Source organism: Anomaloglossus baeobatrachus, chromosome 4 (genome assembly GCF_048569485.1).
Source record: "Anomaloglossus baeobatrachus isolate aAnoBae1 chromosome 4, aAnoBae1.hap1, whole genome shotgun sequence".
NCBI lineage: Eukaryota > Metazoa > Chordata > Amphibia > Anura > Aromobatidae > Anomaloglossus > Anomaloglossus baeobatrachus.
The window spans coordinates 527,615,856-527,629,395 of NC_134356.1; the positions used below are offsets into that span (position 1 = coordinate 527,615,856).

The 13,540-nt window shown below is 45.0% G+C and overlaps 1 protein-coding gene across 2 annotated transcripts in view; it reads right to left on the bottom strand.

Moving 5' to 3' along the window:
- LOC142303986 (cell surface hyaluronidase CEMIP2-like) overlaps positions 1-13,540 on the bottom strand; it is a 135,639-nt gene that overhangs the window by 81,858 nt on the left and 40,241 nt on the right. For both annotated transcript variants that reach the window (XM_075345917.1, XM_075345916.1), the window contains exon 3: positions 12,095-12,562. In XM_075345917.1, the coding sequence (XP_075202032.1) occupies positions 12,095-12,562 (468 nt within the window). The remainder of the gene's footprint in view (positions 1-12,094; positions 12,563-13,540) is intronic.

A 13,540-nucleotide genomic window follows, 5' to 3' on the forward strand; every position in this document is an offset into this window, starting at 1 on the left:
CTCAATAGCATGGTACATATGCAAGAGGACCGAGAGTTTTTAAGTGCAAAAATAGACAAGTTTTATTGGGTACAGCAGGTGAGTAATCATAAAATCCAAATATTTACAGGACCCAGAGCTGGGGTACATGCCATATCAGGGCTAAATTTCAGACAAAAGTTATGTAACAATGCACCCATTCCGGTGCATATATTAAATGCATTTAAGCAAAGTCAGACTGTTCCGGAACACCTCTATCCTGATGAAGATTGTGCATCCCTTACAGCATATTGGAATTCTCAGTCCTGTAAGCTGATAGGGCAGGGGGAAATAGAATTGATACCTAAACACTATGTAAAGTGTCCCTAACTCCACCCATTTCAGTTTTTCTGTTCTTCCACTGATCTGACATGTGAGCAAATTGACTAACATAAGGGAACTTGATAAAGTTACACTGATGAACAAAAGGGTAACAATGTTTTGAATTTTTTGAGTTTCAGGCTCCATATCTCACCATCCACTACAGCTTTATGCTAGAGACAACCTTCATTTTATAGAGAATCATCTTGGCTATCTCATACATAAATTTGACTTTCAATTATTTAGCATATGATTAGTTATGCAGATTCTTATGTCACTGCATTGTTACTGTTTTACTCCTGATGGTGGGAAAATGTTTTTTTCCTGTATACTACAAATTAATTGTTATACTACATTTAAATGTTACTGTCAATCTATGATATACTCCGACCGCAGGGCACCGATAGATTACCATGGCAGGCAGGGGCCTGCTTAAAGTCCAAGTCACTGCAATTCTAGTAGCTGAGCTTCATAGGAGACCGTTATTTTATCTAAATACTGAAATACTAAGGTACGATTGCAGGTTGAATAGGGGGCACTTAAAAATACAGTAGACAATTTAAAAAAGTCTAAAAACCTGAAGCAACCTTTTTTTCCCTATTGAAAATAAAGACTTAACATATGTGGTGTCACCATATATCACCGTGTGCATAAAAGTCCTATCTATCAAAATATAAAACAAATTAATCCATAAGGTAGACAATAAAAAGAGAAAAAAATCAAAACGCCAAATGTGTGTTTTTTCAGTCACATCAGCTCCCTATAAAAATTTAATAAAAAACGATCAAAACATCACACACACACATTGTATGCGATCATGGGGTGCCAATGTGTTGTCTTGGTAGCGCGAGGTCAGCTGATAACCCCTGACTCACTTCCTGTGAGAGCCAACACACCACCAGCGCTCATAGGAGATGAGCATTTCTGCTGATCAGCGCAATGCTGCTCTGATCAGCAGAAATGCACAGGTGATCAGACTGTGCAGCCAAAAAGACTAGTAAAATAAATAAAAAATGTAAAAAAAGTTTTCAAAAATATGAAAAAATAAAAAAACTAAAAGTTGCCCCAATGAAAATAAAACAGTTAAAAAAAATACACATTTTGTATCACCGCACAAATACCCGACCTATCAAAATATAAAATCAATTCATCTGTTCGGTACATGTACCGATGTACATCAGTTCACTATATGATAAAACTAATGGTTTCATTCAAAAGTACAACTCGTCCCACAAACAAATAAGCCCTCATATAGCTATTTTAACAGAAAAATAAAAAAGTTATGGCTCTCGGAAGAAGTGGAAGAAAAAAGGAAAACAGTATACATCCCTTGTATGTGATATTATTGATATATTGGTCTTGTTATAGTAGGTTTTATTTAGTAGCAAAATGATGGTAATATTCAGAAACTATGTTGTGATAATATATGTTTTGGTGTTAACGGTATTATTTTGCAGTTGTATAGTGGTGTTATTTTGTCACCACTATTATTGTGGTAATTTGTGATCATGGTGTGGAAGGGTTGACATAGTGGCGTTATTGGTAATACTGGTATTAATGTACTGGGTGTTATTCAGTAACAGTATGGCGATAATATTTGGTAACTGTGTATCTGTATTATTTAGAAGTATTAAAAAATATCTTAGTGCCTAGTTTTCTGTGTGAATGTTTCTGAGCACAATCTAGTGTTGGTTAGGGACCAACATCCGAATTTTGCACTGTGGCCCGGAGGACTCTAGTTACAGAGATTTATCTACATATTTTGCAATTTAAGTGAAATATGGGACTTAGTAGAATAAAACAAAAACAATAATTGTTAAGGCATGTTATTTTTATTTAAAAGGAGCCTATGAGGTTCCCAAAGGCCACCAAACTGTCACAGGTATAACACAGAGCCTTATCCCTGCATTTTAATGAAGGGTCTGGTGTGAGAAAACTCTGGAGCTATAAGGGGCAAACTTTTGTTTTGCCATTCATTAGCCATGACTCACTGCAAGAGTGTCTATTCTACTGTATAATTTCTGGTCGGGAGACCTGAGGTTAATCCAGTATGTATATCGACTGTGAAATATGTTCACCTAATCCCGGCATTATGCTGACCTGTCTCTCTGTGAGATCATCAACTGCTTCTTAAAAATGTATTCCCCCCTTGTGATGTCTAATCTTTACAAACTAAGCAAATGATTTTTAAACTCTGGAATACACGGCCATAGATTGTATCTGGAATAGGTCACACTGAGATTTCCACCACTTAATAGCCCACATGAGTCTTTGCTGTGGCAGTATTAATCAACTGATCTCCTTACCAGTTCTCCAGCCTGAAAATTCCTCCACAGATAATTCTCAGATGAGTAATCTGAACTGACCATTCTAGGACCAACAGCTAAGAAAAATATGCGTTAATTAATCTAAAAAAGTTTGAGAAAATTTTCTAATTTACCCATTAACATAGAAAATAATCCACAGAAATCATGAGGCGCTATATCCAAAAAGTCCTAATTGCACCCCTCCACCCCCCCCCCACAGGGAGGAGCAAATATACTTCCCAAATTTTAAAGATGGAGAGGAATATGAATTGCAACACTAGCACTGTAATTTTACTCCATACTCAAGTTCTTTAGTGTTCTCACCAATTACGATACACCTTTCATAGCCACCATAGAGTATGATACCCCCAAACTGTGACCCACACACACAGTATGATATCGCCACATTGAATATCCTCACATAAATTGCTCCCAGAGTAACACCCATATGCACAGTATGAAGACCTCACAGTTGCCCCAGGAAAGTATGATTCCTCCAGTTTCCCAACAAAATATATTGCTGCTACAGTGACCCCAACATGGCATAAAGTCCCCAAAGTGAGCTCCAACAGAGTATAATCTCCTCACAGCCTCCAACACAGTATGCTGTTCCCAAAGTGCCCCCCACACAAATGTCACCCACAGTCATCCCACCCAATGTAAGATGACTCCAAACAGTATACTGCTCCAACAGTTCAACCCACATAGTATGATAGTCCCCACAGTCCCCTGCAGTGCCTCCAACACAGTATGATAGTCTCCACAGACCCCTACAGTACCTCCCACACAGCATCATACCCAAACACATTAATAATTCCCCACAGTTTCCTCTCTACAAGTACTGACATAAAACACTATTCACCTTGCCCCATTCCCCGATGTGCTGCTCTCTGCTGTGTATGAATAAAGGTTCACACAGCGAGGACGATCTACTGACATCATGTCACAGTTGAAACTCAGGGATGCTGATAGTGTGACAGAGTGAGCCATTTCCCTCTAACGCCTTAAATGTCGCTGTTACTATTGATACCAGCATTTAAGGGGTTACACTGCAAAGTTAGAAGCTGGCTTTGCTCGGCATTTGTGTCAAGAGCAGGGTTATGTGTTATGGTCCTGCTCCTGGTGCTGATCTGTTAGGTGCACTGAGAGATCAGTATGTTGAAAATGTACATCAGTGCATGAGTGCAATTTTGTCATAGGTCATTAAGGGGTTAAAACAATTTGTAGGGCTTACAATTCAACAAATCAGTAAAGGTGTTATTAGACAGTAGAATTTTTTTAACGATAGCGATTGACGTGCGAATAGTTATCGCGTCGCTATCGTGTGTATAAGCTCATTATTACAAAAGCAAATGTTTGCTCGAAAGAAGCACTGTTGCGGTTGATGGAAAGTCGCTAATCATTCATAAAAGCATGTATTAGAGCTTAGGATCAGGCCAAGATTTTAGCACCTGGGGGTGGTGTTTATGTGAATTGTGGTTATGTATTGGTGTGTAGCGTGAAGAACAGGAGGAATCTTTACACTCACAGTATATTATGAACCGCCCTCAGTAAAGTAGTCACACCGTTACCACCAAATCCACGACTCCAATTTAATGTGTTGATGATGAGGTGTTAGCTAATTATTACATGGTGAAATCTTATGCCGACCAGCGATCATTTTTAAGTAAGTTGAAAAATCTGGTCTCATGAGAATTGAACGATATTACGATTGCTAACAGCTGTGACGCTATGCAATTGTGACGCCCTGGGCAAGCCAGGGGTCACAGGTCATGACACCACCACACCCTACACCCCGGATAGGTACACCAAAGCTACACAAAAATCCTTGTTGCCTTCCTCCAGGGGCTGATGTCCACACCAGGGGGTGGGCCAGGCGGTTGGCTCCGCCCACCGAGGAGTTCACAGCCCTGGAGGCGGGAAAACCAGGGAGATCAGATCAGTTTAGGGAGAGTGAGAGTTAAGAGTGAAGTGGTAGAGGAGCAAGAGAGAGGAGTAAAGGTGGAAGAGAAAGTGACAGTTGAGGAAGCCTGAAGTTGGTCCGGGTGTGTGCCCCGGACTGAGACAGCAAGGTCGGCAGACGGCGGTGACCGTCTGCAGGAGAGGCTGCTTGGAGGTTGCCGAAAGGACCGTGGACGGGTGGTGGCCCAGCGGTACTGGAGCGGTATACGAAGAGAAGCCAGCACCATTGGCAGGGGCCTTTCAGATCCCGGCAAGGCTAGGAGTCGCCGTGAATTTGCCAAATCCGTCAGTGAAGGGGACCTCTGGGTCTCCCAACAACCAAGTCCCGATTGAAGGCAACAGTCCAACCGTTAGAGAGAGACACCGCCACCGCCAAGGCACCAGTTTCTCAGGGCCAGCGCCTGCGGGCAAAGAGGGGCTCCTCCGGCCCATATCCAAGCCGGGGAGCGGGTTACCGGTGGGAACCCATCGCTACCAACTTAGGAGCAGGAAAAGGGACCGTCACCGTCAACTACTGGGGAAAAGCAACAGCAGCCGTCCGTGGGAACCGTCTTTCCAGCCGTGTGTTTTACCGAGAACTGTGTCCCCGTCTCAGGCTGAGTGAGTACCACAGTGCCGTGAGGCACAGCGCTGCCCCCGCGTCCCTGCACCCCACCAAGCCCTGCACCGGCCCCGCCATCCCTCATCCCCCAACTCATCACCGGGCCCCGGGACGACCACCCCCTACCCACGGAGGGGAGAACCAACAACTTTGCTGCTCCCTGTCACCGCTCCCGGGATCCCCATACAGAGCAGCGGTGGTGTCCATACAATCACCACAACCGTGGGTGGCGTCACGGACAATAAACTATCCCAAAAACCAAACCCCTTTCACTCACGGGCGAGGAGCGCCGCTCGAGTCCCCGGGATCCGGCCCATCGCTTGAGCCACCGAGCAGCAGCAGGCCGCAGCAGCAGCGGCAGCCGGACCCGAGCAGTGGGAGAGGGCAGCGTCCCCTCCTCTGCCCGCGACACAATTATACTGGCAATTTTTGCCCCGTCTAATAAGGGTTTAAGGGCTCAAAATTTATCTACAAGAGTCTACCACTGATGGCCAATTTTGAGAGGATCTATCTCTAAGGGGTACTTTGCACGCTGCGACATTGCTAGCCGATGCTGCGATGTCGAGTGCGATAGTCCCCGCCCCCGTCGTACGTGCGATATCTTGTGATAGCTGACGTAGCGAATATTATCGCTACGGCAGCTTCACATGCACTCACCTGTCTTGCGACGTCGTTCTGGCCGGCGATCCGCCTCCTTCCTAAGGGGGTCGTGCGGTGTCACAGCGACGTCACACGGCAGGCGGACAATAGCAGCGGAGGGGCGGAGATGAGCAGGATGTAAACTTTCCCCCACCTCCTTCCTTCTCATAGCAGCCGGGATGCAGGAAAGTTGATGTTCCTCACTCCTGCGGCTTTACACACAGCGATGTGTGCTGCCACAGGAACGAGGAACAACATCGTACCTGTCGCTGCACCGGCATTATGGAAATGTCAGAGACTACACCGATGATACGATAATGACGCTTTTGCGCTCGTTCATCGTATCAAAAAGGTTTTACACACTACGACATCGCAAGTGACGCCGGATATGCGTCACTTTCGATTTGACCCCACCGACATCGCACCTGCGATGTCGTAGTGTGCAAAGCCAGCCTAAGACCACGTGCACACACTGAGTTTTGTGTCTTAGCATTTGTAGCCAAAAGCAGACGTGGGTATAAAACACAGAAGTGGTGATGTGATTCTTATACTTTTCCTCTGATTGTTCTACTCCTGGTTTTGGGTTACAGATACTGAGCTAAAAAACTCACCAAGTACTCGTGTGACCGTGGCGGACTTGATATACTAATGACACTTGGCTCAAACTCTGTTGCGATCGTGATCCGAGTGTCACTCACTGTGCACCGATTCTCTCCCATATCAGACTCTGATCACAGGTGAGGAGAAGATGGAGACAATAATCTCTCTATCGTCTCCATTGCCCGTTTCTGTGTATATCGGATGTCATCAGTGCAGTCCAATGTTTCACACTCACCCAGAGACTTGTATGGGTGCTTGTGATCCGAGATACGCTGCCAATCGCAACATGCTGCAATTTTTCCGCAGTCCAATTAGACCTGAGGAAAAACTCACAGATTTGCTCTGCTTCATTGAATAACATTGGTCCGAGTGAAATGAGAGATTTTCTTGTGTGACCCCGGCTTTAATCTGTCTTCTGCGTATGACTGTTGTGTTCTTGAGGCCTGTCACACATATACATTAGCTGTTTACATAACGTTAACATTTTTCTTATGTGGGTAGTATGTAATATTTTATTTTGAGCTAGCATGTGAATAAAGGAGAATTACACACCTCAGGAAAGGAAACTGTGTCATACAGCAGCTGTTGGCAGGTGCCCTGCTTAGGAATTACAGTATATCTGTTATACTATGACATGGACACATGGGCTTTTTATTTACTACATGGAGCATGGTCTTGTGTATAAGGAACGCTCATCCTGAGGCTGGATTTAGCACTTGCTTACAGGGTATATATATATCTCTAGTGTCTTTATGTCACTGTTTATACAATATCAAACCTCATGTTGAGTATAATGAGTCCACTGTTAGAATGTGCCCTGGATGCTCTTAAAGGGAATGTATCAACATAACAACAACCATGAGGCCTCGGTTCCACTTGCATTTTACACGGACGAGTGCAGTCCAATAAAACATCGGATTTCACTTGCACTAGTATAAAACTATGAAGCAGTGTTCATCTGTTAATTTATTTCTCATTCCAAATCGGCATGTGAAAAGAATCACATCATGCTACGTTTAGCAGCGAGTCTCACATCACACGCACCCATACAAGTCTATGGGTGCGTGTGTGAAACATCGGACTGCACTCAGTTGAAATCAGTACAGTGAGATATACGCATCAGACAGGCAGCAGAGGAGATGGGAGAGATCACTCTCTCCATTTCCGTATGATCTGACTGCAAAATTGGATCACAGACACATGACCCTCTGCTCACACTCGCAGCAGAGCCTGAGCCGAGGGTCATTAGCATATCATATCTGATCCTCTCATATCGGAAGCAATACACAAGTGGGACCGAAGCCTAGGGGGTACTTTGCACGCTGCGACATCGCAGGCTGATGCTGTGCTGCCGAGCGCGATAGTACCCGCCCTCGTCGCAGCAGCGATTTCCTTGTGATAGCTGCCGTAGCGAACATTATCGCTACGGCAGCTTCACATGGGCTCACCTGTCCTGCGACCGTCGCTCTGGCCGGCGACCCGCCTCCTTGTTAAGGGGGCGGGTCGTGCGGCGTCATAGCGACGTCACACGCCAGTCGGCCAATCGGAGCGGAGGGGCGGAGATGAGTGGGATGTAAACATCCCGCCCATCTCCTTCCTTCCGCATATCCTACGGAAGCCGCAGTGACGCCGGTAGGAGATGTTCCTCGTTCCTGCGGCTTCACACACAGCGATGTGTGCTGCTGCAGGAGCGAGGAACAACATCGGACTGTCGCGTCAGCGTAATCATGGATTACGCCAACGCTGCACCGATGATACGATTACGACGCTTTTGCGCTCGTTAATCGTATCATCTAGGCTTTACACACTATGATGTCGCATGCGATGCCGGAAGTGCGTCATTTTCAATTTGACTCCACCGTCATCGCACCTGCGATGTCGTAGTGTGCAAAGCCCGCCTAAGGGTACCGTCACACTAAACGACGTACCAGCGATTCCGACCACGATACGACCTGGTCAGGATTGCTGGTACGTCGCTACAGGGTCGCTAGTGAGCTGTCAAACAGTCAGATCTTCCCAACGATGCAGCAACGATATGGCGGTTGCTGGGACCCTGTCACATAGCACAATTCAAATCTTGATTAGTAACAAAGGCGTGCATCTACATTGCCTTTCCGCACCCCCTCTGCTCCGATTGGTGGTCATAACTGTGTTGTAACTAGGCGGCCTTGCCTTTAGAGAAGGCAGCATAATAGCGCTTCCATCGTTCTCCATCCTTGTCCATCCTACAGTCCCGATGCAGAATGGACTGTATTACGATCTGATGCTACACGCGGTCCGGGACAAGTGAATTCAGCCCTCTGAAATGTACTGCAATCTACAAGCCAGAACAGAGGATGGAAGCAGCCAATCGGAACGCAATAGCGATCAGCAATCGGAACAGAGAGGGGGCGGAAAACAACGAAGATGCACACCTACGTGAATCGCGAACAAGGTCGTTGGGTAAGGTGTCAAACACACCGATGCGTGCTGCCCTGTGGGAGCCCGACGACCAAAAAATTAACCAGAACAGTGTGTAACGATCAGCGATTTCGCAGCAGGAGCCAGGTCGCTGCTTAGTGTCACACACAGCGAGATCGCTGATGAGGTCACTGGTGCGTCACAAAGAACCCCTTAGTAATGAACTTTCCTCACCAAAGGAAACTCGATATGTGGGGAGTTGTGGGGCAGGGGAGTCAATGGCAGAGCCTTTTATCCTTTGAGAACAAAGATCTGTGCATTTTAAAATTGCTGTCTGAGGAAAGTCAGGACACCCGTATATACAGAAATTATCAGAGCTGACTCATATTTATGTATTTTGTATGACCACCTTTACATACGCAAGTTTAAACTTGGTCACTGTTTGACCACGATGTCATTTAATTAAACATTTAGAATTGCTTCAATATTTAGGTGGCATTAAAATATACTTTTTTGCCTTTCAATGTCTTACTTTTTAAAAAAATAAATAAATATATATATATTTTAAGTGACAGGCCCAAAGACTGAGGCTGCATTATTCCAGATGATCAGCTATCAGTAGTATAGAGATAACATCCTGATTGATAGGGGTCCGACTGCTCACCAACTTAATCACCCACCCGGCACTGGGACTAAGGGAACCAGAGGTGAATACCAGCCTTCCTCCGGGTACCAATTACCATCTACTGTGAGTAAAGAGAACTAGTTACACAGCAATCCCACGTTGGGCCTCCCTTTCTTCTGCACGCAACTCCTTCACCTACCTCCCTGGGGCCCCAGCCCTACTTGCAGAGGGCACAACATCCAGGCCGCCGTCAACACCAGGCCCAGCAGAGAGACTGCGCAGCGGCGGTTCTATCTCCATAACCGCAACCCGCAAGTGGTGTCATGACATAAACTTTATTGAACATTCCCCTGTATATAACCCTTTTTAAAGCGACCCCCAGGGTCACAGAACCGGGCAACAGCCACCCAGTGACACATCCCAGTAGTACACTCCCCAGGACCGAGTACCCCATAGCCCTGAGCGGCACACGCACAAGGCCTTACAGTGACAATTACTGGAGCAAAAGCCAAGCATATGCACCTCCGCTTTATTCAATGCTGCTAATTATTCTCCTTTTTCCTGTACTTTATGTTAAGTTTTGTTTTACAGATTCACATTACAAAATATAACAATACTTACATCCTATCCGATTTACTGCCAAAGGCCCTTTTTACACGTCCGTGAGAATCACGCACGTGTTTCACGGACGTGTCAAAGGTGCGTATTGCCCTCGGTGTGCTGTGTGCATGGCCTACGTGTTTTCTCCGTGTGTTATCCGTGATAACACACGGAGAATGGGAACTTTCTACTCACCTGGACCTGGCGTCGCTGTCCGTGGTGCTGATCTTCGGTCTCCGGTCCTGCCGCCTCCCCGCTGCTGCTGCAGCTTCCGGTCGCAGTGAAGTGAATATTCAATTAGCATAATGAGCGGCGATCGGCAGCAAGTGACAGCAGCGGCAGAGACAGCAGGGCTGGAGAAGGTGAGTAATTTTTTGTTTTTTCTCTCACAGACACGTCTTTTCTCCGGTGGATGTCACACGGAACACATCCGTGTGGTCCGTGTGTGTTACGTGTGACCCGATTGCGTTCCGTGTGACACCCGTGATGCCAGAGATAAAACGGACTTGTCGTCGTGAGAAATAAACGGACACACGTATGTACGGAACGGACACACGTTCCGTGCGAAAATACATACGTGTGTCCGACACCATAGGAAGACATAGGTCTACATGTGTACGTGTCTCCGGTAGGTGAGGCAACGGACCATACACGTACCGGAGGCACGTACGTGTGAAAGAGGCCAAATATACAGTATGTGTGAACAAAAGATGTGGATGGTCTTTGAGATGTTGATGATCTGTGATTATGATTATGTATTTGATAGGCTACCTTAACATATACAATTTTATTTTTTGCCATTTTTTTTCTTTTTTTAAAAATAAATTGTTGGGTTTTTTTGTGCATTTTTAAAAACCTTTATTCAATGTTTTTATTTTTGTTGCTACTTTTTTCCCCACAAAAAAAAATAATGCTATTTAGTACTTTAGTTTTTGGCTCCTTTGTTCTCATTACAAGTCGTGTGATTCACTGATTGAAGATTACGTGTAGAAACACAAGTTAAATTTGAACCCCCCCCCCAAAAATGCCACAAAAACAAATAAAACAACTCACACCAGCACATTTAGCCAAGTAAAAAAAAAAACATTGATGGAGGAAAACTGCATCAAATAACAGAAAAAGAAAAAACTACATAAATGCTATATGTCATGACTATGCATCAGTAAAACTAAGGTTTGGTAAACCCAAAGTAACATAATACAGCATCAAACTCTTCAATAAAAAGACACTTTGATGAAAAAATAGTATAAAAAATAGTAACTCCAGTCCTGACTATGAATACCAAACGCATATCTACTGCTGTCTTTAATCATCACATACTATTTTATGCTATTTTTTTTTCATTAAAGAGTGTTTTATTGAAGATTTTGATGCCGGATTTCCTTCCTTCCATTTGGCTTCCCTGCGGCACAGCAAGTTTCTTTTAGATCTGGGTGAGCTGACCTTTTCTTTCCTTCATATAATACATAATATAGTACAGCCTGGTAACTGGACACTTGGAGGATATACAGAGCTGTATAACGGAGGTTCACGAGCGAGCCAAATGTACATAGCTGCACCCACCCCTGGAAAAGGTGATACACTGATTTAGGCTGAAAATTATTGCAAAAGACTGTAAACAATTTTTATAAACTGTGCAACCTCCTGATTGCTACAAACAAACACATTTATATACATCTGTGCATTATATCTACCAGGGAAATGTAGGTACGGTAAATTATAGTTGTGGAGAGGACACCATATGTGATCTCGAGTCACACATCACAGGCTGGAAGAGGCAGCCTAAAATATTGCTCAAAAATGGCACGTTTTCCTGTGCATCATTAAGTATAAAGACATGGATGTTAATAAATAAGGAACTCCTTGGGTTCACAGAGAGCTATGTACCGCTGACTCGCACAAGGGTCTGGTATGCAATGCAGCAGGTAATTCATGTAGAGAAAGCAGCATGCATCAAAGCGAAAAACAGGAGGAAAAGAGGAAGATAGCAGACTTCATGCATTATCCATCCCCATCACATACCAATGGACTGCACGCTGGGATCCTTCAATTGTTTTCCTGATTTGTACATGGTCTTCTTTAGTAAAGAAAGCGCTTTATTTTGTTGTGTCTCTACTAGAAATCCCAAGTCTCCTAAGAATTTCAGCACTCTGTGGAGCAGCATTGGTTTCACGTTGACTTGTAAGAGCTTCAAAGGGCTAATAAGAGTGTCTGTGGGCTTCAAATCCTGGTCACAGTTGTTATAAGGAAAAACATTCCAAGCTAGGTCGGGTCCCAAAGCGGATACTAAAACATGGCGAGACAATTTGAGTAGTACATCACAGGGCCAGGTCTTCCCTTTCCACTGCATGTCCAAGTGGTGGCCACCATTTGTCAGGACATCGTCTCTTGCTACCGGGACGTCACCTGGGATCTCACGTGTGGATCGTTTCATGGCACTGAAATCCAGCGGTCTGAATGTGATATCATCAAAAGTGCTGTTTGGCAATACTAAACACAGAATAACACCACGGTTGGTCATTGTAAAATATTGTAAAATAGCCAAATAAGTATAATAATACGGCACTGGGTCCTGGATCTTAAACGTGTACAACAGAAAAACTGGTATTGCTGATAGCAGTGGATTTGTTTTTCTATTAGAGTAGGACCACTAATTGCAACCACTGATCCAAATATAAGCGCTAATTCATAAAAAAGCCACATTTTGTGACATTTTGAACAGTTTTCCGCTAGATTTCTGTTAACTACTACTGCAGTCAGTAGGCCTTCTTCAGTACCTGCTCCATTCACTATGGTGGTCCTGTCCATATCCAGACCATTGAGAGGCCTCCATGTGATATATAACACTAAAGGGGGCTTTACACGCTACGATATCGTTAATGTTTTATCGTCGGGGTCACGTTGTTAGTGACGCACATCCGGCGTCATTAACGATATCGCAGCATGTGACACTTACCAGCGACCTTAAGCGACCTCAAAAATGGTGAAAATCGTTCACCATGGAGAGGTCACCCCAAAACCAAAAATCGGTAATGGTTGATTATCGATGTGGTTCGTCGCTCCTGCGGCAGCATACATCGCTCTGTGTGACACCGCAGGAGCAAGGAACATCTCCTACCTGCTGCCGGCCACAATGAGGAAGGAAGGAGGTGGGCGGGATGTTACGTCCCGCTCATCTCCGCCCCTCCGCTTTGATTGGCCGGACGCTTAGTGACGTCGCTTTGACGTCGCTGTGATGCCGAACGTCCCACCCCCTTGAAGGAGGGATTGTTCGGCAGTCACAGCGACGCCGCCGACCAGGTAAGTGCGTGTGACGCTGCCATAGCGATAATGTTCGCTGCGGCAACGATCACACGATATCGCACACATGACGGGGGGCGGGTACTTACACACTCGATATCGCTAGCAATTGCTAGCGATGTCGTAGTGTGTAAAGCCCGCTTAAGTTACTGAATATCAGATATTACA